The sequence below is a fragment of the Anarrhichthys ocellatus genome, unplaced genomic scaffold, assembly GCF_004355925.1.
Source record: "Anarrhichthys ocellatus isolate YVR2014 unplaced genomic scaffold, GSC_Weel_1.0 scaffold46, whole genome shotgun sequence".
In the NCBI taxonomy this organism is placed as follows: Eukaryota; Metazoa; Chordata; class Actinopteri; order Perciformes; family Anarhichadidae; genus Anarrhichthys; species Anarrhichthys ocellatus.
Genome location: NW_022280076.1, coordinates 1,925,858 through 1,950,462, shown reverse-complemented (window position 1 = coordinate 1,950,462; position 24,605 = coordinate 1,925,858). Strand labels below are relative to the sequence as shown.

The window sequence follows — 24,605 nt, the reverse complement described above, 5'->3', positions numbered from 1 at the left end:
GGGGGGGGGGGAGTGGACAACCAAACCGACTGCCCCCCCCCCTCCGCGAGCCCCCCCCCCCCCCCCCCCCCCCCCGTTTCCTGCTGCTCTGCTGAAATGGACAAGTGTCTTGGTTGACTTTTGTTCCATGGCTTTGGCCTACAGAGAGTGAGAACCAAAAGCTTGAAAACAACACAGTTTACACGGCATGCTAGGCTAGCCGATAGCCTTAAGGTAATTTTATAGGCTTACTCGGGTGGGTTTTTGCAAAATTGGATTTATGCAGTCTCCAGTTATCATGCAGCTTTACTTATGAGCTTAAGAGCTTAATTTTGCTAGGTTTACAGAAATGTTTATTTTAAACATATTACTGCATCCCAGCAAAAGAAATCTGTGCTCCATTCTCAGTGAAGCGGGTCACATCTGCTACATGACTAGCTCTAAATGTACAAAACATGTACATATAGTCCCTACTTAAGTACACATTAAGTAAGGCTCCTCAAAATCAATCGCTATTGGCACTATTGACTCTGTAATTTTGGTTTTAATCTTGGTAGTTTAGCTGGAACACCCTGACACACACACACACACACACACATACACACACGCATAAATTCACATCTAGGAAGCTGTCCAGTTCTACCACAGTCTTATCTGTTGGCCACTGAGCAGCTCCACTGGAGCAGTTGGGGGGGGGGGGGGCGGTTAAGGGCCTTGCTCAAGGGCACCTTAGTGGTTGTAGCAGTCATTGTTCTTTCACCTCCCCACCTGGATTTATTCAGACGCATGCAACCAGCAACCTTCCAGTTATTTCAGCTTCACTGGGATCTATAATAGAAAGGCCCAAACTTTAGTTCATAATGTAGTTGCCAACAAGGAGCGGAAATTTCTGAGTAAAATCTCCATCTTGTCCATGAACATTTAATAATAGTCCAGTCTACAGGTATGTTGTGCCATTGTTGGTGATTTGTTTGAGTTTTTGGTGTGTAATAAAGCTCCTTCAAAATAAAGCAGCACAAGTTAACACTAAAAAAATGTATTTCTTGCTGGTTCGTACAGATTTTTGTCATAAAAGATTTTGTATTTATTTATTCTGGGGCATTTAAATGATCATATCGTTGTATGTTTGCAAATTTATATTTATATTATATTTATATATTTGCTGTATAATTTAGAATTTCTGTATAAATGGTCATAGATCTGCCATGGTCCATTTCTATGTGGCGTACTCGATTACATTACATCTTTCTTATCTTATCTTGATAGATCATCGTTTTGGGATTATTTCTAAATGCATTAAAAAAAAAAAAAAATCACGCCGTGTCAATGCTTTAAAAGTGACTTAACTACTGTATGTCATCAGTATCCTCCTCCCGCTTTGGCATTAATCAGGACCAGTATGCAGGATCTTAACACCAACACGTCTAAGACAACTCCACCAATGAAAACGCAAGGGCGACAGTGTATTAAGTGTATTTAAGATGCAGGCGGATGGCACTAGCGTGTCTTCATTGGAGAACACACCAACGCCTTGAGGCTCCACCTCACTCTGCCCTCCCAGACCACGTACTATTTTTGAAACGTGTACATTGTGAGCTGTGAGCTAATATTGGGGCCCCCAATTATAGGTTAGTCTGTGGTCAGGGAGAAGTCCCTCTTTATAGGTCCTTTGAGTGGTGCAACTGTTCGCTTGGCTTTGGAGACAGTTTTAACTTGGTGTGCTGCTGCTCGGGTAATCTTTGTATATGGAGGACACACACGAGAGAGAGTTTAAAATATCTGTCACACATGATGTATAAATAATTTGTTTTTCACAATGTTTTTGAAACCGCCCTAATCTAAATATAGACTGGAGGACTGCTTGTGGTGCAGATTTGAATGCTAGCAAAGGAACGGTTTAAGGCCCACTGCCGGCACGGCCCATAGAATAATCTTCCGCTCAGTAAACCGTCATTGGGTTTTATATTTTATTTCACATAAAGTCTGGGAAATGAACGTCATCCCTCATCTTACAGTGGTTCAGTACAAAGCGCTTAATATGTGTGTGACTGCTGTCTATAGTAATCGCCTCCCGGGAGGCGTCATGGTGAGCCGGCAACCTCAACTGCGGCAAAGCCGGTTAGATTCCAGTCGGGGACCTTTAGCACCCCCCCCCCCTTTCCTCTCTCGCTATGTTTTCTGTCAACAATCTCATCGAGGCAAAATGGGAATGAGAAAATCAATCCTTCAAAGGAAATCTAAAAATGAAATCACACCTTGCACATTCTGACCTTCATACTGTGCTCCAGCACATTAGAGTCTAGAAGTGATGTATCTTCTGCCTTTTGGTTCTACTGATTTTTTTTTTTTTTTATGTGTGTATATGTATATATATATGTGTGTGTATATATATGTATGTATGTATGTGTGTATATATACACACTTTAAGAAAATAAAACATGCAGGCTGCTGCTAAAATGGCTTACGACTTGAGTCAAAACAATCTTGTTTTTAAAAAAGTATTTCCAGTGTTAAGACTGCAATTAAAGCCAGTGTGACCAGATTACATTCAATGCAGAATGTGCAGCTATATAAGTCAAATGAAAGCTTTTCTCTTTTAACAGATATTTGTGACCGTAGATGCTTCTCGTGTTTCGTGTGGCCGTCAAATCCTTCTGCTGCTGAATCCTCTGCTGCTGCTGTTATGAGCCCACTGCTTCACATTCTTTGAAACCTAGTTTATTACCAACTTGCATTCATTTGTTCGATCAATTAAACAATTCATCTATTCTAAAATTAATAGGAAAAAAATGTTAATTTGACAGCTGGCATCAAACTGAATAAGAGCTGGTTTTTCACTGAGAATTTTCATTTACTTTGACTTTGAACGTCATCTGTTTTAAAAATGCATAAAACAGTGGAATTGTACTCAAGGGTGTCACCAGATACTTCTTATGTGTTAATTGGACTCAGTCAGGGATGATGTTCAAACTAAAATACTGTACGATTGTACTCTAAAGTGCAAGTACAGATGGATCACACATTTACACATTAAAGGGACCGTTCGGATGTTTTTAAATGGGGCCACAGCCACTAGAATCCATTGGAGAAAACCAAAATGTGACCATGGATGGATACGGCTTGTCCTCTTCAGTTCCCTGTCAGAAGTGATAGGCTTTTCAGCGCTCTACCTTACTGTGAGACTTTCTTTCTTTAAGTCAACATACGTGCTGATGTCCCCGTCCACCGCAGTACATTGCTCGGTTTCCATGTAACTCCCGTCTGCTTCTCCAAACCGTCATCTACTGTAGGTCATACACAATAGATAAGTACCTCGTACAACCCTCACGTGTGTCTTATTCCTAACACGTGTTGGCTTCTCCATTTTGATGGAAGGCAGAGAATCAGCCGGTGTGCCACAACGGCTAAAAAGTAGTTCCACTGAATCAAGCTGCTCTTAAATACGACGAGTGAATGATTAACATGGTCTCTAAATGCCAGGATGTCGATGGACACTGATCACAGTGATGTCAAACAATATATGATCAGTTTCATTAAACCAGAGTGCAACATCTGCCATTGTTTTTAAATGAGTGTCAGAGTTTTTAATATTTATGTGTCCATTATCAACTTTAGAGCATCGTAGTGGAGCTTTTAATGTATCTGCCTTTTGGAATGGACATTAGGTTCTTGCTGACCGGTGGCCGTATTTTGTACAAAAAGCATTAGATCCACACGGGGATCATTTATTTTCATTGAAAGTCCTAAAGGGAGGCCCGGGCAGTCTGGCTGGCAGAGCATCAACCGAGTTCAGTCGGGTGAGACAATGGCTATAGCGAGCCGGGAGGAGAGCGGACCCATACGGAGAAGGCTGGTTAGTTTGGTAGCTTTGAGTGAGGTGGAGGGCCCGATAGACCCAGCTGTGCTACTGGCCACCATCCTGCGAATCTCTGTGAATTCAGAGGTTGTAATTGGCCACATGTAACGGAAGGTGACCTATATGATCATGGAAGGATCTCCAATTAATCGTACGTCCCTGTTTAGATAGTTACAGTGAGATTAAGCCTCTTTTGTATGCAAAGTTATTCCTCTCTTCTTATTTGAGTCCAAGCTAAATTTTGCTGACACGTCCAGTTCCCTATCACTCTGACACATCTCTGGCCTTTTTGTTTAGTGTCTGGACTCAGTCCTTGGGTTCACTTCTGCAGTGACGACACAGTTCAGTGTATTTTGTCTTTTTTGGTTTCCACACACACTCAGCTGGGTCGTGTTCCTTCACACAGCATCTTTCAGGTTGATTAAGCATTCGGTACATGTCGACAGATTGTCCACTCCACCCACACGCAAACGCGCTATGAAGCAGGTTTTGGTTTAACTGCTCGTGGTGCGGTTTCAAACTGTTTTTTAAAATTTTAATTTTAAGGCTCTCATCAATTCCCCGCCCCCCCCTTTTTTTTGATGCAAAGGCTGTGACCTTTTGAAAGCGCTCTTTGATTATAAAGTGTAATTACAGACTCATTAAAACTGACAAATTGCTTAGATTCTAAGCATGATTGGAGCAATTATCTGGAGATCGTGGAAGGTTTGTTGTGGACAGAGTGAGCCGCCAATACTTAATGCTCAATACAACGCATAACCTAATCACTAAACTCATCAAATTCACATAGTCTGCATGTATTTTGTGGCACCCTGGGGGGTTATTTTCACGTGTTTTGTTTATCATATCGCAGATTTTCTGCTCTCATGAACACTGGAACTTTCTCTAATCCAATTGCTTCCACATTTACTCCATTTTTTATTTGTTTTTGGAACGGTTTAATCCATGCAAATTTATTTTTAAATCAGAATATTTACGTGTGATTTCCAGCAATTAAGAGTCTGTGAATAGTACATTGTAACCATCCATTCAGGTGGTTAAGCCACATTATTAATTAGGGAAGTGACAATTTGACCATAATGGTTTGGGGAACACAGATGTGTGAATAGTCTGATAAGTGATCGCAGATCGAAGGCTTGTTTTTAAAAGCAAACGGCTGTATTTATTAAGATGATGAACATGTTCATATTGCGATCCAGACACGTTGTCACGTTTTAGATGCACCAGAAGTCTGTCTTGATGGAACAGAGGACGGTACGGGAGAAGAATTTTAAGACGGCGTAACTACTTCCTTCTCTCTGCCCGACTGCTTCTCGATGGGGAAAGGGAAACAAGAGCTGCACCCAATCCTCTGAAATGTTGAGAGAATTTCACACTTTTTTTTTCCTCTCTGTTGTTAATTTTCAGTTGTGTTGAAGGAATGGGGGGGTAGTGTTGCTGCTGCAGGAAAGGTGAAGAGGAAGCTGCTGAATATCCACGTGCTTGTATACTAGAAGACAAATATGTTTAAACTTGATAGGTTTGTAATTTGATGTAAGTGTTCAGTACTCTTACAGCTAAATAATTTAGGAAATAACATCCACGTACAACCTCTGCAGTATTAGAAATCCAAGTGACACTGTACTGCACGTTTGCAAATAGTGGTTCAGCTTGAGCCACAGCAGTGTTTTCTGCCGCAGCATCGTTGATGTATTGTGTTGCATGATATTAGAAGGTGTGTATGACTATCAGTCAATTCAACACCATGTTTTATTGGCCATTGTGTTGGACTGCAGTGAATTGTGAAGGTGTTTTTACTTGAGTACTACTGCGTCATACGATTCCCCCCCCCGCCTGTTCAACATGCAGCCCGGTGATTGAGAAGAGCCTTCAGTTTCGGGGCTCTGCCGTCGCTCCGCTTGCTTCAGATCCGGCTGCTGCAGTGCCTGTTGTGAGGACAGCAGCCAGACTGTAGGAGTCTTGTGGGCGGTAGAGGTAGCCTCTTTGTTTTCTACTGTGTCTGTTTTTGCTCTCAGGCTCTTCCTGTGTTCCTGTTTAAAACAATAGGTCACATAAGTCCACAGTAGCTGTGAGCAACTCAAACTTTTTTTAAATGTCCGTGTGACGCAGTTTGTACAGGAATTAGTCCAAGAATAATGGGCTGCATATCAATTTCAGGATTTCTGGCTATTTTCAGGGGGGGGGGGTTCTTCCTGTCTCCTGAGTAACCAATCCTTTTAAAGCGAGGCCCAGGACCTGACACAATGAGCACTTACACCAGTAAATTTGACCATGCAAGTTCTTTTCTCCAGAAACATTTTGAAACGTAACATTGGTCTTTCAGATGTTATGAACCTGAAACAGATTAATGAAGTTCAATATCCATGCACGTCTGAGCATGATGAGGCTGCAAAGCTATACTCATTAATCCTTTAAGACCCTTCCGCTGTCATCGGAGGGAAAAAGCCAAGTTGACTTTAGCTGCAGCTAAACTGTCACTGGTGGAAGGATGTTTTCTTAAGCTTTGCACTGGCATAACAGACCTGCATAGACTGCTAACCTTGTGTCTCAATCCTCCAGCCCTCTCTTTCTCCCTGCTCAGGTGAAAATAAAACACATGTGTCACTGACCTGAATATGTGATCCACAGCATGGCGTTTTTTGTCCTTTCCGATGTAGTCAACAACGTATGCTCTGGTTTTTGTTGCGGGAAGAAAAAAAACATAAAGTATAAGAGGCTGTAAGAGCAAATTGGTCTAAAGTGTAAACATGAGAAATTGCTGCACTGAACTAATAACAGCTCCGTACCATAACCATAAATACCAATTGATGATTCCTCATTAACTTAATTGGTACAATGAATCTGCCATCCTCTAATCTGATGAATAAGATCGAGTGTTGTTTTTATTGAACACAACGATACCTTGATTTTATCTCCATCTATCATTTTAATTCCCCCTAATTTAAAGCTTCTGACATAACGGTATACTCTGTACCACAATGCATTGCTAGATGTGAGGTTTCATAATCAATGAATCCTCATTCTGTTAAAAGTGAACAACGTGCTGTGGTATGCTGCTGTGAAACACTCCAAACTCTTGTGTATGAACTCATCATTCAGTATAGGACACATCTCAGGTGCTGAGTTGTCAAACATCACGTTGAATTAAACACTGACATTTGTGACGTTGTGTAATTATTGAAAAAAAGGTGATACACCTAAAATAAACCCACAGTTGGCCTTGGTAATAGATGTTTGACAGGCTCAGAGATGGTGAAATATCCTCTGATGTTTAATAAATGATTCTTTTGCATTGGTCAGTGCTGAGCTGCAGTAACGCTTTAGGCACGATTATCTTCAAACGGGCCACGGCAGCAGCTACAGATTCACTCGCCAGGTCGTCTGATGTCTTTAAGGTCGAGCAGAAAAATATTCACAAAAGCAAGTGTATCCAGATGATGAATACCAGGTGCTGCCTTTTCTATACAGTGTGCAGACTCTATTTCTTTTAGGAAGAGCAGAACTTTGATACGGGATGTTGTAGCTGTTGTCTTCTTTGTTTTCGTTCCGGCAGCCACCATCACTCCTTTGTGGTTTGGACAGCCCACTCTCTCCTCGCTGCCTGTCCGACTTACCACCTGACGGGGTAAATGTGCCAGTGCATTGCCTGTGTGCTGTGTGTGTCCGTGTGATTGTCTCCACTGTTCAAGTTCCTCAGCGTTTCGTGGTGGTGTTCACAAAGTCCCTAGTAGACGTGGTCCATGATCATCTCCCTTTTTATTCCTGAATCCATCCTCTCTTCATCATCTTAGAAATACAACAGACCTTAAGCATGTGTGACCACGACCGTAGTTGTTTGTTTCTACCTCTTGTTCTAGCAGATGTGTTTTTGTGCTTATGTTGTTGTTGCTTATGTATTCTCATTGGTCCTTCCTACCCGTTCCTCAATCCTTGTACAGCATGTGGAAAGAATGACAAGTAGATTCCACCTGACCTTCTCTTAATGTTTAATGTACCCCATCATGTACCCCATGAGTCTTTGTTTAATGTACCCCATCATGTACCCCAAATGTCTTTGGCCTAATCTTTTAAAGTCTTGAAAAAGAGAGACTGCGGTTCACTGTTAGCCGGCCGAAGTCTTCGTGGTGTGTTCAAGTTTAAAGATGTGACTTGACACAAAATGTTTGATCAGTCTATCGGAGCCCTAAAGTGAGGTTTCTTTGATAAGGAAAGAGAAGGAAAGTTTTCATTCGCAAAAGTTGCCGTGTAACTTTTTCCTCTTGATTACTTTTCTAACCAGATTAATGCCGCCAAAGCACACAGTGTATCAGTCAACAGATGCTTTTCACCTCCAAGGGACCTCAAGACTGCAAATAATTTTCGTTATTGTGCATCTTCTTAGATAGAGAACGTCTCCCCGCATACTCGTCCTGTAAAGTGAATCAATCATTGTGCAATAGTTCCTTTTTTAATATGATCGTTAAAAGCAGGACCGGTTCATATTAACGTGCACGTTGTAAACATTACGGAGCGTTTCCATTCTCTGTTCTTACAGGTCAGCGTTTAAGTAGAAAATAATGACGCATGAGCCTTTAACCTGGCTTATTGATTCAGCCATTAGTAGAAGCTTTGTCTGTCTGTCTAGATGGGTCCGGATCTAATGACTATATTTAACATCAAATCTCCTCAATCCCTTTTTAAGTTGTATTCAAAGAAAACAGATCCTGCACTCTCTTACTCAGGATCATATTTATTCATAGCATTTTCTGTCGCGATGTTTGATTTAATAACACATTACTGACATGGTTTCTAATCAGATGTGCCATAAGAAGAAGAGACTGGCAGAGCAGTCTTTATGTGAGAGATGCACAAACCATTATAGCACCATTATTGGTAATAATAGTCGTGCGTTGTTCAGTGTTCTTTGCATCTGTTCCATAAAGACTGCTCTGCCTTCCTATTATAGATTTACATAATTAGCATTATATGTGATTACTCTTCACATAGAGTGGCATTGAAAGGTGAGTGAGTACATTTTGCACATCAGATGACATCAGCCTAAATATGTTGCATGAACGAAATTCATTTCAAACATACTTCCAGCATCTAAAAGCTATATTTTATTTAGATCTGCTGAATAACGAAGGATGTTTCCTTACAAATGATAAAAAGTGCTCTGCAAGCCACAGAACAATCAGGCGTTCACACACACACACACGGACTTTAGAGTTGCTTCATTATATAAATAGTCCAGTCAAAAACCATTAGTCTTCTACGTCTGACACGCACTGCCTGCTCGCGATTCTGTTTGAAGACGCAAACTTTACTGTTATGCTGAGCCAGACACTTTTTTTTTTATTGAAAGAATATTTTATCTAAAACGAGGCCAATCTATCTGAAAATGAGTCTCACGTGCCACGTCAGCGACTATTCTGTCATCTCTATATATAGACCAGTTGTAATATTTTAAACTGGGTTATTGAACTGGAGATGTTTGTGAGCCATTGTGGTGTGTAGCTCCTCTCTCAGTGCAACAACTCTTACAAAAAACAGTTCACGCAAACTACCCGTATAATAATCAGTCACACGTCCTCAAGCTCTAGTTCCTTTTGGTGTTATATTAATTTCTTTATCTTTAAAAATACCAACCTTCCTCAACTCAACTGGTCTTTCTTCTCTGGAGGTGCTTGATGAGGAGTTGTTTTATTGTCCGTCCGTACCGATCTCGTGGACGCCGTCTCTCAGTAAAGCCTCGAGGGAATTTCTTCAAACTTGGCACAGACGTCCACTTGGGCTCGAGTAAGAACTGATCAGAATTGTGGAAATAAAAAAAAAAACAGTTTTTGGACAAAACAAAAAAATTCATGTACTGATTATGACAAATTCATACAAATATCTAATATGATGAAGTGAAGACCTTTTTGGACTGACATGGACGTAAACTGCAACGTGATTGCAGAGCAGTAATTCTACTTTTTTATCCACTCTGCAGTCTCACTTTTGAGGTAATCTACACAGGAGCTTGGCATCAAAGTAAAAGCCGTGCAATCAACACTGTTTGCCGATGATCCAACCTTAAGAGGCCGTTATGCTGTTTGATCAAAGATGACTGATTGTGTTGATTCACAGAGTGTTGGGATATTTTTTTTTTTTACCCAAATGAGCTTCATTCTCTAATGTCAGTTTTGTCAGCGCAAAATGTACCCGTATCCCGAGAGTGTTCCCCTTGGGGCTCTGAGTCACACTCTGCTTTCCACGTCCACGCTCTCTGCGGAGCCGTTAAGGACTTTCAGTTACATTTTAGTCAGACTGCCCTCGAGCTCGGGAATATCGCAAGAATTGGACTATTCAAATATGAACTTCTAATATACCACGTTCTCGCAGAGTAGAATCTTTTTCCCTGTAGTAGAGGGCTGTTTAAGACTCGACAGACTTCTATTTTACTGTAGAATACATTACACATTTTGAGACCAAACTTTGATTAACTTCAATCATCATTAGCAGCGATTTGTCTCCCAAGTGGTTGTTTTTACTCAGTGCTGAAAAGTGAGAAATAATGTTTTTGTCTTTCCGTATTTTAGTCGCAGCTTTTCAGAAAACTAATGATCTTTCCAAAGCTGTGCAGCCCGTTTTAAAAAAGGAGTTAAATTTCACTTCATGTCCTCGTTTAACTCTGAGAGATGATGCATCACATGGCTGTGTGGTTTATCGAAGGAGAAGGAATCAAAACACTGAGTGTCACTACAAGCAAAGAGACTGGTCTTCAATACGCCTCCGCAATAAACGGTCGTTTTTAATAAAAATGTCTGCTTTTATATTGTTAGATTTTATGTCAATATGTCGATTACATTCATGAGTTCTATCTTCTGTGAAAGTAGACGTTTTGGCCCGAGGATGAGCATCAAGGAGAAGGAATGACTTCAATGCGTTTTTTGGGAAATTGCTTTTTCGAGCATGAAATTCACCGTGTACACATGGTAAAGGGCTGCATTTAAATGCCTCTTTGAGTCATATCTCCAACACGTGTGTACTGCTTATAGCTAAACCATATATACTAAGGAAGTCAGTTGGATCACAGTGGCTCTAAACACAACATTACTCTCAGGATTTCACAACACATATTGTTTTAGATATATGTTAAAGTGTGTGTGTACTTCATCAGCTTAGACGTTGTTTGCATTCACATGCATATATTGGCACAACGCAACTGCTGACATACAGTAAACCAGTTAATTTATTCCGATGGTATTTCACATTGTACAACCTACACATCATATAATAATAATAATAATTATACATTATTTATTACTTATATAGCGCTCCAAGGGTACTCAAAGGCACTTTACATGGTAAAAATAGAAACAATGAAAGCAATTACAATATGAACAAAAGAGATGACATAACAGTAAGGAACAACGGAGAAAAATGTTTCGTAGCTGTTATCTAATCCATTCTGAGCTCTCGATTCCAAGATGTTACAGATAGTAGGTGTTATGTACATTATTTTCATGAAATCTGGAAGCAGCTAGTCATGTTGAAGACCAGTGAGTGACATTAGTAGAGCCGGAGTTCAGTTCCTTGCCCAAAGGCATTGTGGGAAGTATGGGTCATGCCTTCCTCACTGCCCCTGCCACCATCTTTCTTGCCCCTCCAGGCCTGCAAATCCACGTTTATCTAACAATTAGGCTACCACCACCCCCCTCCAATATGTCCTTACGCAGTGTCACTTTGAAAACTTCTCTGTCCTACTTTCTAAAAGCTAAAATTAGATGGAAACACGTGTTTTTGGCAACACTTTTTGAAGTTTTCCCCCTTTGTCCCAATAGATCCCTCGTGGAGGACGACGACGCTCACATGAAAGTGGCTCTGGGCTATGGTGATATGGGCATCTCTGCTCACCTTCAGGCATCAAAGACTGGAAACACACGCTTTTTCACAAGCAACACGCACAGCTCAGTGGTTCTTCAGGTAAGAGTGTAGACACGTAGCGACAACCTCTCATGAAGCACTGAATGTTAAGTCAAATTATCATCACTGTCTGATATTAATGCGTCCATTCCTCCTTATTGTTCCTTTGATATCCTGTGAGCAATGTACGCTACATGGCTCAATTCAGGACATTGTGCCAGTTGCAGGCTGGCGAGGCTGTGAGTTAGATTTCTTACCTTCACTTTTGAGATAAATCTCTATCCAAGTTAATCTTTCCCTACTACAAGACTACAAACTGGTTCATTTGCAAAATCAAAATCATGTTTGAGTGCTTAAGTAACAACAACTCCCACGTAGCTGAATAATCTAATTAAAATGACACAGAAAGTTAAACGGTTGTTAATTGATTAAAAATAGTGCATTCTGTAATATAAATAAATTGGACGCATGACAAAAAACAATCAGCACCATAAGTTATTCAAGAAAGGTTCTTTAAACGATGTTATGGATGAAGAAGTCATTTAATAAAGCAAGATAGTGTACTGCAGCGGACGTTTAAGTGTAAGATCCATCTAAAGTTATTGTAGTCGACGCCGGCATTGCGCCGTGTGCAATGGCTGCCCTTCGTCACCAGCTCTCATAGAAAATGAATGGGTGTTGGCTGCTTTTGCTGCGCATTAATGTCTTGGTGTCAGAGCACAGTGAGGGAAGGATGATGATTTGTGTTTGGCCACAGTTAGTTAAAGCACACTCACTTAGCTGGTGCATTTGGAAGCATTGTGCCCATTGTGTATTACAGGAGTTTGAGTTGATGTATGTTAATAGCATTTACTGTATGTTTTCTTACTACTTGCTATTAGTGCTACCATTTCTGACTGACTCATAGGCCATGGCAAATAACTGGATTGTTTAAATTAACCCCTTTTCCCCAAAGCATAAAATTTTAGTGAATGAAATCTGGTGTGCAGATAAGTGCGAATCCTTGAGAAAAGGAAAACCTCCGACCGCATGTGTAGACAGCCTCAGGTACGCAGCAGCCAAGCGATTAAACAGCGGATGCAAAATATGACTCTCTAAAGACTACGGCGTATACATTTACAGTGCAGCCATTCACGCCTCTTAATAACCTCTGATTTAAGGATAAGGACGGGATTACCCTGAAGAGACAAAGTAGTGAATGAATCTGTGTAGCCAAAGTCTGATATACTGCAGGTAAGGCCTCCATGCTGTACGCGTCCCCACCAGGTTGTATGGCTTACAAAGAGATAGTGTACCGAAGCTCCAAACATATAATTCCTAAGTACTTTTTCTGGTCCATGAGGTCTTATCTGACAGGCCGTCATCCACTACTCTGGTCCCAGTAGCACTCATCACTCGCATGCATCCCTAACCTTTCTCCTCTTCTCTCAGGGATTTGACCAGCTGAGGATAGAGGGTTTACTATGCGACGTCACGCTGGTGGCTGGGGACGGCGATGAAGCTTTCCCCGTACACCGTGCCATGATGGCCTCCTCGTCCGACTATTTCAAAGCCATGTTCACAGGTGGGTCCACAAAGCCTCACGCTGACCAGAACACCTGCTCAACGGGGATGTTCAGCTATTTGACTGGTACCACCTACGTTGATTTGTGTGTGTTGTGCTCTTTGTCGCCACAAAGCATGCTTTCGATTGCTTTTTATCATATCTACATATATATATATTCTTCGCTCCTGCACTTTATTCTCTGGTAAAGCATTTATTATTCATGAACATTTCCATGCTTTAACACAGTCGCAGTCCCGTCACTGTAATTTTGCCTCCGGACAAATTACTCAAATTGACCTTGTTCACACATCCCTCCAGGATTGTGTGTGTGTGTGTGTGTGTGTGTGTGTGTGTGTGTGTGTGTGTGTACTCACAACAGTTTCCATGTTATACAACCGACCTGCTTATTCTTATTATTGTGCATTCATGTTCATGGTCGTTTGTACTTATAATACCTGCAAATAGGACGTATTGGCCTGTCTCATCTCCCAGGCACACTGGATGCAGAAGTAGAAGAACCTTGAATACGTTTAAATACATAATGTAAAGTGCATGAAGGGTATTTTAGGAATATCAGATAAACTGTTGTATCTAAAAAAAAAAAAAAATGTGGTGGAAAAGTATTTATACTGAAAAACACAATGTGCCAGGTTTTGTAATTCTTTTTGTTGTTGAAACCAAAGAAACATTGTAATACAGATGTTTGCTAGAAAAAGTGACCTTACTGTTTTGATTGCACTTCGTATTAACCTGCCAATTTAAAATAAGGTGTTTTATTTTTCATCACTCAATCTTTATTAGTAATTTAACACCCTTGTCAATTGGATTACATTGTATATACTGAGCTTAGAAAGGGGATGATTGGGAAAGGGAACAGTCGGCGTGTTTCTTTTGGAACTCGTATTGTGACCGTAGTGGAAGTAAATTTGTTGATTTGGCATTTAAATTATATGATAAAGATGAAGACTGTTGTGCAATGAGAACAAAAGGAAAGCTGGTTAAAGTAGGAGCAAGGGGAAACTGTACTTAGAGCGAGCGATAGCTCATTAGTGTGAGCACAGATGCTGAGCAATGGGATTCTCCCTAAAACCTTCAATCCTTTCTCTGAACGCAAGTCCTTGGACACTGAAAACATTTCACTGTCATTTAACATGCAATGGCATATGCATCCAAATGATATGATGCATTTTTTAATTCAATCATTTAATTTGTTGTTTGTTTGAAGGATCAAGCTTATATAACGAGCACAAGCTTTATTCTTCAAGTTTAAAATAAATTGGTCTGCGCGCAGACCTGTCAGTCAAATGAGATTATGTCTGAGCATCTACCTTTTCTTATCTTCCCCCCCCCCCCCTACGCTCTCCCGATGCAGGTGGAATGAAAGAACAGGATTTAATGTGCATCAAGCTTCACGGAGTTAACCGAATAGGCCTGAAGAAGATCATTGACTTCATCTACACGGCCAAGTTGTCGCTCAACATGGAGAATCTGCAAGACACACTTGAGGCAGCCAGCTTCTTACAAATCCTTCCTGTGCTGGACTTCTGCAAGGTTTTCCTCATATCTGGGGTGAGTATAGCGAGACACGCACAAGCCAAAAGCTGCACATTACGGCACAGTGCACAGATTTCCTCTGGTGTCGGCCAGTCGTAGATTAGCTGTTGAACATTTTGAAATAACTTGATTTTAAAAAGAAAAATTCTGACATTTGTTCCCCCAAAATATTTTATATCATTGTTTCTGGACTTTGGTGTGTTCAGAAGGTATGAGCTTTTTCTTTTTGTTTTAAATACACTAAAATGGAACTGAAACTAATTTGTGTGGATGCAAATTAGGGCTGCAACTAATGATTGCGAAGATTGATTTCTTTAGAGCCCATGTGTTGACATCTTGAAATTGCTTATTTGTCTTGTCGCCAGTCTAAAAACTAAAAGGTATTAAGTCTACACTGATAGAATACAAATAAAAGCAGCAAATCCTCTTATGTTCAGGTGTAGACTGAATGTTAATTTGCCTCTGATTGCATTATCCCTCAAGGCTAAATCACTAATATTTAATTTAGAAGTCCTTCTGTCAAAGGAAGCGAGTTTCTCTCCATAAGTTTGAGAAGATGCATTCGTCCATGTCCTGAGATGTCTCGGTTGCAGCTATCCAAGATTTTGATTTTCTTCCCCCTCGCAGGTTTCTCTCGACAACTGTGTCGAGGTGGGTCGCATCGCCAACGCGTACAACCTCACAGAGGTGGACAAATATGTCAACAACTTCATCCTGAAGAACTTCCCCTCGCTGCTGAGCACGGGAGAGTTCGTCAAGCTGCCGTTTGACCGGCTGGCGTTTGTGCTGTCCAGCAACAGCTTGAAACACTGCACCGAGCTGGACCTGTTCAAGGCCGCTTGCCGCTGGTTACGCTACGAAGACAGTCGCATGGACTTTGCCGCCAAGCTCATGAAGAACATCCGCTTTCCCCTCATGAACCCCCAGGAGCTCATCAATCACGTGCAGACAGTGGACTTTATGCGCACGGACAACACCTGCGTCAACCTCCTCCTGGAGGCTAGCAACTACCAAATGATGCCCTACATGCAACCGGTTATGCAGTCAGAACGGACAGCCATCCGCTCGGACAGCGCCCACCTGGTCACCCTGGGGGGCGTCCTGCGCCAGCAGCTGGTCGTGAGTAAGGAGCTGCGTCTTTTCGACGAGAAGGCGCACGAGTGGAAGGCGCTGGCGCCCATGGACGCGCCCCGCTACCAACACGGCATCGCGGTCATCGGCAACTTTCTCTACGTGGTGGGCGGCCAAAGCAACTACGACACCAAAGGCAAGACGGCGGTGGACACGGTGTTCCGGTACGACCCGCGCTACAACAAGTGGATGCAGGTGGCGTGCCTTAATGAGAAACGGACCTTCTTCCACCTCAGTGCACTCAAGGGACACCTCTACGCTGTCGGCGGAAGGAACGCTGCGGGGGAACTCGGTGAGTTTATTTCCCTGCTCGTTTATTCTTTTCAAGCAACATCAGAAGCCTTTTAATTAATATTCTATGAGATTATACACTTAAATATCGAGCAGCAGTAGCAGAGAGACTGTGCAGTTGTAATAAGGCTGCAAGCATACTGATGCGGGTAATCAAATGTTGTGCCTACACATCATTTGCTGTTTCATGTCGTAGCATAATCTCTGTGTAATTTAATATGATTTTTAGAGGATGTGCACATCATCAGGAACTCCTTCACAATCTACCGCAATCTGCTGTAATCTTTAAGTACAGAAGTATTTGTTAATAACTTGCAGACACATTGCATGCAATAATCTCTCTCTCAGTCCGTGTCTCTGTCATTGTGTCTGTCCTCGAGCCCAAAAGTCAAAATCTATTTTCAAAATTCACAGCATGTTTTGTTTTTATCTTATGAAATATTCTGCTTCAATCTATAGTTGTTGATGTTAAGCCTTTAAAAAAAAAAAAACCTCACTCGCTCTCCCACTTGCCGCTCTTGAATGTGAAATATCTTCGATAAAGCCGTGATGCAGAATCCATTTGCAACGTCTGATGTTCAATCTCATTTGTCACCGTGTCAAACGTTTCATTTATTCTAAGGCTGTTGCTTGGTGATGTGGTGTTTAGGGTTTTGTTGTGCTGTAATGTAAGTTTTTCTATTTCTTCACCTGATAATATAGTCACTATATTATAGTGCACTCCAGTACAACAAAGCCACAGCCTACACACGACGAAGTCTTTTTGTTGAGTTGAATACTTTGATATTGCAGTCTACCTCACAATATTTACTACAATGCAGTGTCAGATAAAAGTTGTCCGTGATCATAAAGGGATCGTGTCAGATCATCTTCAGTCGGTAATCTGATTACTTTTCATAGTTTAAACAGAATTTTGTGACATTTAGACACACGGCTCGCCCCTCCGCTAGAAGCACTTCAATGAAGTGATATATTTATATCTATCCATTGTAGTTTGGTTGCTGCGTAACCAGTCTGGAATCTCAGCGCCCGAAACTGTGGACCACAAGAGAGGTGCCACCCAATACTTAAAGTCAGCTCTGTAACTGCAGTGGAGAGAGAGGGAGGGAGAGGGAGAGGCCGCTGTGTGAGCCGGCGTCTCTTCTGGGTTATAATTAGACTCAAAGTACACGGCCCCGGTTCACTGGCTGTCTACACAACTGCCTTTTTCTGCTTTATGTTCCACTACACGGGGTTCAGCCTTGATGTGTTTTGTGGATGCGCCCAGCTCTGGCATTATATCTATTTACTCTGGGTCGGTCATACGGGTGTGGCTTCATTGTTGCGTCTGAAATACCCAGATTATAAAAGAAAGAGCTCGACAACGTCAAAACGGATCTTTACAGGAGGAAGCTTTCAATCTTAACGGGTTCATGGTCAGACACCATTCCTCATTAGACTCGGTTGATTGCTTATTCGTGTCTTTCAAAATGACCAAATATATCTTTAGATTTGGGGGTGGGGTTGTTAGTATGTTGTAACTATTCAATTATTGGCGACAATCAATCATTTCCAGTAACTTTCGACCCCATTACGGGGTCCCGGCCCGACATGGAACCGCTGCTCTAGGTCAGAGGAGTGTGCCACGTAGTGATTAGGACCAGATGTCACCAGCTACCGGCTTGACAGCCTGCAGGAAGATAATATCATGCAAATCAGGCACATGACCTTCTCAGCTGATCATGGGACAATCTGATGGTAGAGTAAAAAAAAAAGCCCTTTTTCAATTTAGAAGAGCATCTGGTCTCTGTAGGTAAATCAACACGAGTTTATACTCGTGTTACTTTATCATTTGTTTATGAAACCGTTTTTAATAACTGCTCTGCATTCATTTAATCAGTTTAATGAAGTCTCGTCTCCTCATACGTCTGTTCTACTTCCACTGAGCTGCTGCTAACATGTTGTGCACTGCTCAAGGTTACTTTCATGATAGTTGTTGAGCAAGCAGAGAACGGTTTTCACTCTTTTTTTCTTCCCCGCTGAGATTTCACCAGGTGGCGCAGCTTTTTGGTCCTGAGCTGCTGTATTTTGGAGTCAATATGATTTCTCTTTTTTAAAGAATTTCAAGTCTTTTGATTTAACCAAAGCCTTTAAAAAGGTGTTTTTTTTTTTTTTTTTTATTCTTGATGTTCAGCTGAGACCACTTCTTTGACCGCTGTCAGTTCACCAACTACTGTTTCTATTAGCTGCACTGTGTAAAAACAAGATATTATTTTACAACCTCTCCACCCCGGTTTAAAAGATATTGTAACTCGTTATCCTGTTATATGCAGATGAGACTGTGAAGATAAGACCCCCTCCTTGTATTTTTAAATAATAATTTATAACACTTCATCGACTGTATATTTCCCTTTTCCAAGCTCCCAATGAGCCCGTAAAGTGATCGACCCTGGCTGCTTGTTGAGGGGCCGCTCACCTATTGGTCACTCATAAATCTCAGCGTCCCTTGTTCCGGTTTCTCACAGAATTTGTGGAGCCATCCTCGGAGGCTTTCACATAAAAAGGATCTTACAATCTCCCCATTTCCTGTGCAGTCAGTGCATTCAGTGCTGGTGGGGTTGTAGAGATGTGTACTGTGTATTTTAATCTGTGTTTTAGCTCCCACGCTGAGACCCTCCAAGGCATCATTTGCTGCCGTTTGTCCTCCTCAGCTGTGTCTTGACCTACTTTCGACTAATACATCCTTTTTTTTTTTTTTATCCGTCTTTTCCCCTCAAGCTACCGTGGAGTGCTACAACCCAAGGACAAATGAATGGACATATGTTGCCAAAATGAATGAACCACATTACGGCCACGCTGGGACGGTGTATGGTGGTTATATGTATATTTCAGGTAAGTGAGATCACTTGTCATCGACCCAAATAACGAGGCATATGTAATGCTGGGTGGATGTGTAGCTAGTTTAAAGATAGATTCCGTGTCTTCAAGTCATAATTAGAATGAATGTCAGTGCATTGTGATTTCCAATTAGATCATTTCTTTCTTCACCAGCATCAAACGGCTGATTAGATTTTATAACATGCAAGGCCATGAAATCTAATCTGAGGTTTGCTCATCTGCTACCTTTAGTTTAAACCTCGAGTGGATGCATCACGCATTGCCATGACTCATTGAGACAGGCTGCGTGTGTACATGTTCAAACTAGATCCACTTTGTGATTGACGCATGCATTACAGGGCTGCAGGGGAGGTGTGCTCACAATAGTACAACACAATTCAGTATTATTACAACTATTTTACCATGAATTTGGTATTTAGATTTTCAACAAAAAGGAAATTCAGTAGATTTTAGGTTTTCAGTGAGTCAATTATGAGATTTCTGACGGTATGCTAATGCTACGTAGTTGTATTTATCATGTAAAAATCGTGTCTTTCACAACTGCAGACTTTTCCGAATCCTTCCTCGCTCACTCGCTTCATCTATGCCGAGCACGCGGGTGAAGTTAGCTAAAGTCTGTGAGGGTTCAATGCTCTGGGGCACGAGGGTGGACACTGAGATTGTTCTTTAAGGCGTCACCTCAATACTTGTTCACTTCGTAGGATTGAAAACAGATCCTGCGTTATGGAGATGAGCCCTAGTTTCTCTGTGTGACTAATCCAGAGTGGTGCTACAAAGGCAGGCGATGGGAGGGGTGGAAGGGAAATTTGGGAAGGATGGAGCAAAGTAGAGGACTGAAGCATGAGTGGGAGGTGTAATACGGAGGAGCCTGTGTTAATCCCTCCTGGCCGTGGGTACAGCCATCGTTCTACAACACGGGAACATGAAAAACATCACAGGGGTTTTCCAACTAGATTAGTTTTCTATATGTCTTTTGGTGAAACGGAGGTAGGAAAGGAAAATGGGGAGTTTATGGTCATCCTCACCCTGAATATCATTACTGGATAGCAGTTACATGGCCAGGTTATCTCTAAACACATGCACAGTATATAGGAACTTTAGAAATGGGACCAGTGGAGCTAGATCAAGTGAAAATCTGTGGCATGCCACCAAAAGAATTAAGCTGTTTGAGTGTTAAAGTAATTACAAGTCTCAGAATTCCAATGCATTTGTGAGCCCATGAACTACTGAAAGAGGCTTTTTGTTAGTGGAGATGTGCTTGGCCTCTACAGCCTTGGTGAATTAACTCACATTAACATGAACAACACCTTTGCGCTCGTCACATGCTGTACTCGCCAGCTGGGAGGCGAGTGAAAAGAAAATGTCAAAAACCTGGTTAACTGCAGTATTAACCTTATTTACAATACAAGGTGCTGACCAGCGTACATGCTTTTTTTGTTAGATGCACTCCCTGATTTTGATTACTGTGCACACAACCAGTGAATTTAATTTCATAATCCACAGATCTCATTGCTGCGAATCTCTGTCGGTATTATATCGATGTATACGCAACACATTAGCCACCGTCTTAGTTTTTTGGGTTTTGTTTCTGTTCCACATAGTAAATCTGATACACCATGCATTTGCTATGTTTTGTTTTAGTTCCTCCTAAAGAATTTAGTTTGCATTATAAATTATAGTGCTTTTTCATCCCAAGTGAAACCCTGAGACATATTTTGGACCACATAGACCGCATGATTTAGCGAGCATGATATTACCGCGGAGCGAAGATGAAAGGCATCTTTTCACTTTAAAAAAGTGAAAAGATGAATACCATAATGGTCACAGAGTGAGCTAATCTGCTGGTAGCCAGCTGTTTGTCTCCCTCAGGCTGTACTCTGCAGTACATCGTATTTATTGCTCATCCTTTTTGATATTTTAATGGATTCCTTTTGTGTTGGTTCATGTTTCAGTGATAGCCTGGTAAATTTCACCAACACAATGACACTATGTCATGCTTTGCACCTGCAGCAGCTAATACTACATGTGGGGGGAATTAATATTTTCATGTTACAGGATAAAGCTTGTGAATTAGTTTTCTGAATACAGCTGTGGGTTATGACACAAGACAGAAACATGCACAATGGCTGTCTTTAATGGACTGTAGTGCTTTCAATGCAGAAGGTACAGAACATTACCCATGAGGCCCCGCTGTAGCGCCCACGGTCTCCTGGGGGGGTACGGTCACGGTCTTGCTGTGCAAGGTGACCCTCTCTGAAGTGCAGTTCTGTGTCTGTCTGTCACAGCAGATCAGGTCACATTCTCCGGCTGTGCTGCTGCGCTGTCTGAAGGTATTCTGTCAGCTGGATGAAGCTGACAAATGCACTCAGCCCGCAGACCGTCACAGCTCGGGTGGTGCGTCAGAGTTCAGACACAGCTAGTGAACGAGCACAGAGACGCTCTGCCTCTGGTCTACCGTTCTACCTGAGAGATGCATCATAGCCGGGGTTTTGCTTCTGATATCAATATTTGGGGGTCCCTTGGATTTATTTTAATTTTAAATTGTGACCAAGATTCATATTGAGAGAAATTGTTTGTTTGTGAGCATTCAGTCTGCAGGCATCAGCCCGTCGTCTTTGTAGACGAGATGAACGTTCTTAAGTGCCTTTTTTTGTTTGTTTTTGCCCTGACTTATGCCGACACGCACTCTGTAAGCTTCATATATACAATGGGTAGGTGTTTGCTCTCAAGTCAGAGATTGTTAACTTTAAGGTTAAAACTGCATGTGATTTGCAGAGACTTTCAATAGTGCTGGGGGTGAGGCACAACCTGAGTAAGGGCGGCCTCAGAAGCCGTCTCGGTGTGGAAACGAGGCTCATTAGGCGTTTTAGTGCGTTTTAAAAGAAAGCCGGTTTGTTATGGCCGTTGTTTGAATTTGAGTGGTAATGGGCTCATAATTGGCTTATTTTATGCAGCAAAAGGCGGCGATCTTTAATGTCTGCAAGCTTTTTCCCCCACTTGATCATTTTTGAAATAGTGCGAGTGCTCAGCAAATAATATGGGGGTATGGTCTGCCATTTTATTTAAGTGCTCAAAAAACTTTTCCTGCCAACAATCAAAATGTAAAATGACCATTGTGGGCCTGAACTGTCTGTGAAGTGTCTGGACTTGCAATGTGCTACTCACTATTCAGGGTACATTACTGTCTGTTTATAAAGGGAGTGCTTTCATAAACATCTGACATCAGTTTGATTGTACTGTAAGATCTCATATTCCAACCCTTTAAAAAAAGTCTGTGAAATGCTGAGTCGCCTTTTTCCTGCCTCACCTCCATCTTCATCTTCTCCTCGGTTCCCACTTGTGCCGGCACTGATTCAACCAACCAAGCAGGTCACTGGTTCTTCAAGGGGACTCTACACCTGATTCATACCTACAGGACATGTGGAGGGAAATGGTTTTATCCGGCCTACATAGAGGACAATACAAACGATAAAGCAGTCGCTCCTGTGACGTCTATAGAAGGGTGAAAGCTTTTAGCCTGTCTCTCTTAGACAGTCTCAATTTGGCTAAGCCTTCTCCGCTCTTGGTGTCTCACTAATGGCACTCATTAGCCATTAGAATACCGGGATACTGATCAGACATCATTGTATCAGAGAAAGGCTAAAGCCCTTAAACAGAATCAGAATAGCAGCAGGGCCTCTTGAGAGGAATTATAAGGACCTTACGTCTGCTCCGCCACTGTTCCCTTGTCAGGGTTTTTAATGGCAGACCTGCCGTGTGGACTAGGATAAAGAAAATGGATAGTCGGGCTATCTTTTGGGTTTGATCAATTTAAGGAGGTGCAGCATCACAGATCTGAGTCATGGCAGCTGAACAGACGGCTCAGGCCTCAACAATAAACCGAGCACACGATCACTGGGCAGCAGCAGAAGAGGGATTCAGCCTCTGTTCGGCACGCTCTGCAAATCGTCTCAGAATTTGCTCCTAGTCACTCTGCCTAAAGGGAGGAGGGGTGGGCTGGCTTTCACCCAAATGCATGCTGGGATTGTGTTCCTCTTTATTTTAAGCCTTCCCTGTAGACATGTCCTGTTTTTTAGTTTTTTTTTTTCTCCCCCTCTTCCCTCAGCTTTTTGTGTCCCGCCGTCTACAGTCTGTTTGTGCGTATGTGAATGAACGTTTTTGTAGTGGCGTTCCTGTTTGTACCGCGCTCCCCGTCAGCATTATTTCACGCTGTAGCAGAGAATATTGATGTCGTTCTTGTTTACAAAATTTCCTTTTATTGGCTGTTGAGTTTGCATCAAGGTTTGACAAATGGGGATCGAGGATACGTGTGATCTAAAAGTGTACAGACTTTGTCCTGAATCCTGTTCTTTATAATGTTAGGGAAGCAAACGTTCCAGTGTTATGGCTAGTGCTCCACATGGCCTCCATGAATGCATGTAGGTTGACATGGCTGAATGAGTCACAGATCAAATCATTAGTGTGGAGGCTAATTTGCGCTCTTTTCCTTTTTTCCGCTGCAGGGGGAATCACTCACGACACTTTTCAGAAGGAGCTGATGTGCTTTGACCCAGATGCAGATAAATGGACTCAGAAAGCGCCCATGACGACGGTGCGCGGCCTCCACTGCATGTGCACAGTGGGCGACCGCCTCTACGTCATCGGGGGCAATCACTTCCGCGGCACCAGCGACTACGACGACGTGCTGAGCTGCGAATACTACTCCCCCGCCCTGGACTTGTGGACACCTATCGCCGCCATGCTGCGGGGCCAGAGTGACGTGGGCGTGGCCGTGTTTGAGAATAAGATCTATGTGGTGGGCGGCTACTCGTGGAACAATCGCTGCATGGTGGAAATAGTACAGAAGTACGACCCCGAGAAAGACGAATGGCACAAAGTGTTTGACTTACCCGAGTCGCTGGGCGGGATCCGGGCCTGCACACTCACAGTTTTCCCCCCTGAGGATATCTCGGGCTCGCCCTCCAGAGAGTCGCCCCTCTCGGCACCTTGATGAGTAAAGGGGGGGGGAGCCCTGATTTGCTCATATCCCCCGTAAACCCCTTGCCCACTCGCCCCCCCCCTCAACAAACACTCCTTATAGACATCGTTTGCACTTCCTCTTTGGACTACGTCTGTACCGCATCCCTAAGTATCTCCAAGTCCACCTCCCCCATAAGCTGTGCAGAAACCACTCCCAAAGTGATTTAAACGTACGTACCGGCAGCCTAATTACATGTTGACGTTGCATACTCGGTATATTTTTGGCAGGAAATATCTTGACTTGAAAAGTGACTTTGCAAATCAACTTTTCTACCTGATGTCTACGGAGTTTTCTTATGTCTCGTTTTCTTTAAGCGTTCTACCTTGAGATGTTGACTACCGCACTGACTCTCCTCTAGTCTATGCCAGGTCAGATGCAGGTGACTCCAGAAAGCAGAAGCGTAGGGACAATTTAAGCTCCGAAACACAGCCGGTTTTTAACTCAGGGGTTGGCCCAGCCCCCCC

General features: G+C 42.3%; 1 protein-coding gene across 3 annotated transcripts in view; it reads left to right on the top strand.

Moving 5' to 3' along the window:
- The window catches only part of klhl13 (kelch-like family member 13), a 30,055-nt gene extending 5,458 nt beyond the window's left edge, over positions 1–24,597 (top strand). For 2 of the 3 annotated variants that reach the window (XM_031869121.1, XM_031869120.1), the window contains 6 exons: positions 11,641–11,782; positions 13,154–13,286; positions 14,641–14,837; positions 15,450–16,245; positions 19,002–19,115; positions 23,624–24,597. In XM_031869121.1, the coding sequence (XP_031724981.1) occupies positions 11,641–11,782; positions 13,154–13,286; positions 14,641–14,837; positions 15,450–16,245; positions 19,002–19,115; positions 23,624–24,111 (1,870 nt within the window). In that variant the 3' untranslated portion in view covers positions 24,112–24,597. Of the gene's footprint in view, positions 1–7,388; positions 7,461–11,640; positions 11,783–13,153; positions 13,287–14,640; positions 14,838–15,449; positions 16,246–19,001; positions 19,116–23,623 lie in introns of all 3 variants that reach the window. The other variant, XM_031869122.1, reaches the window with a different exon arrangement.
- The last annotated feature ends 8 nt before the right edge of the window (positions 24,598–24,605 follow it).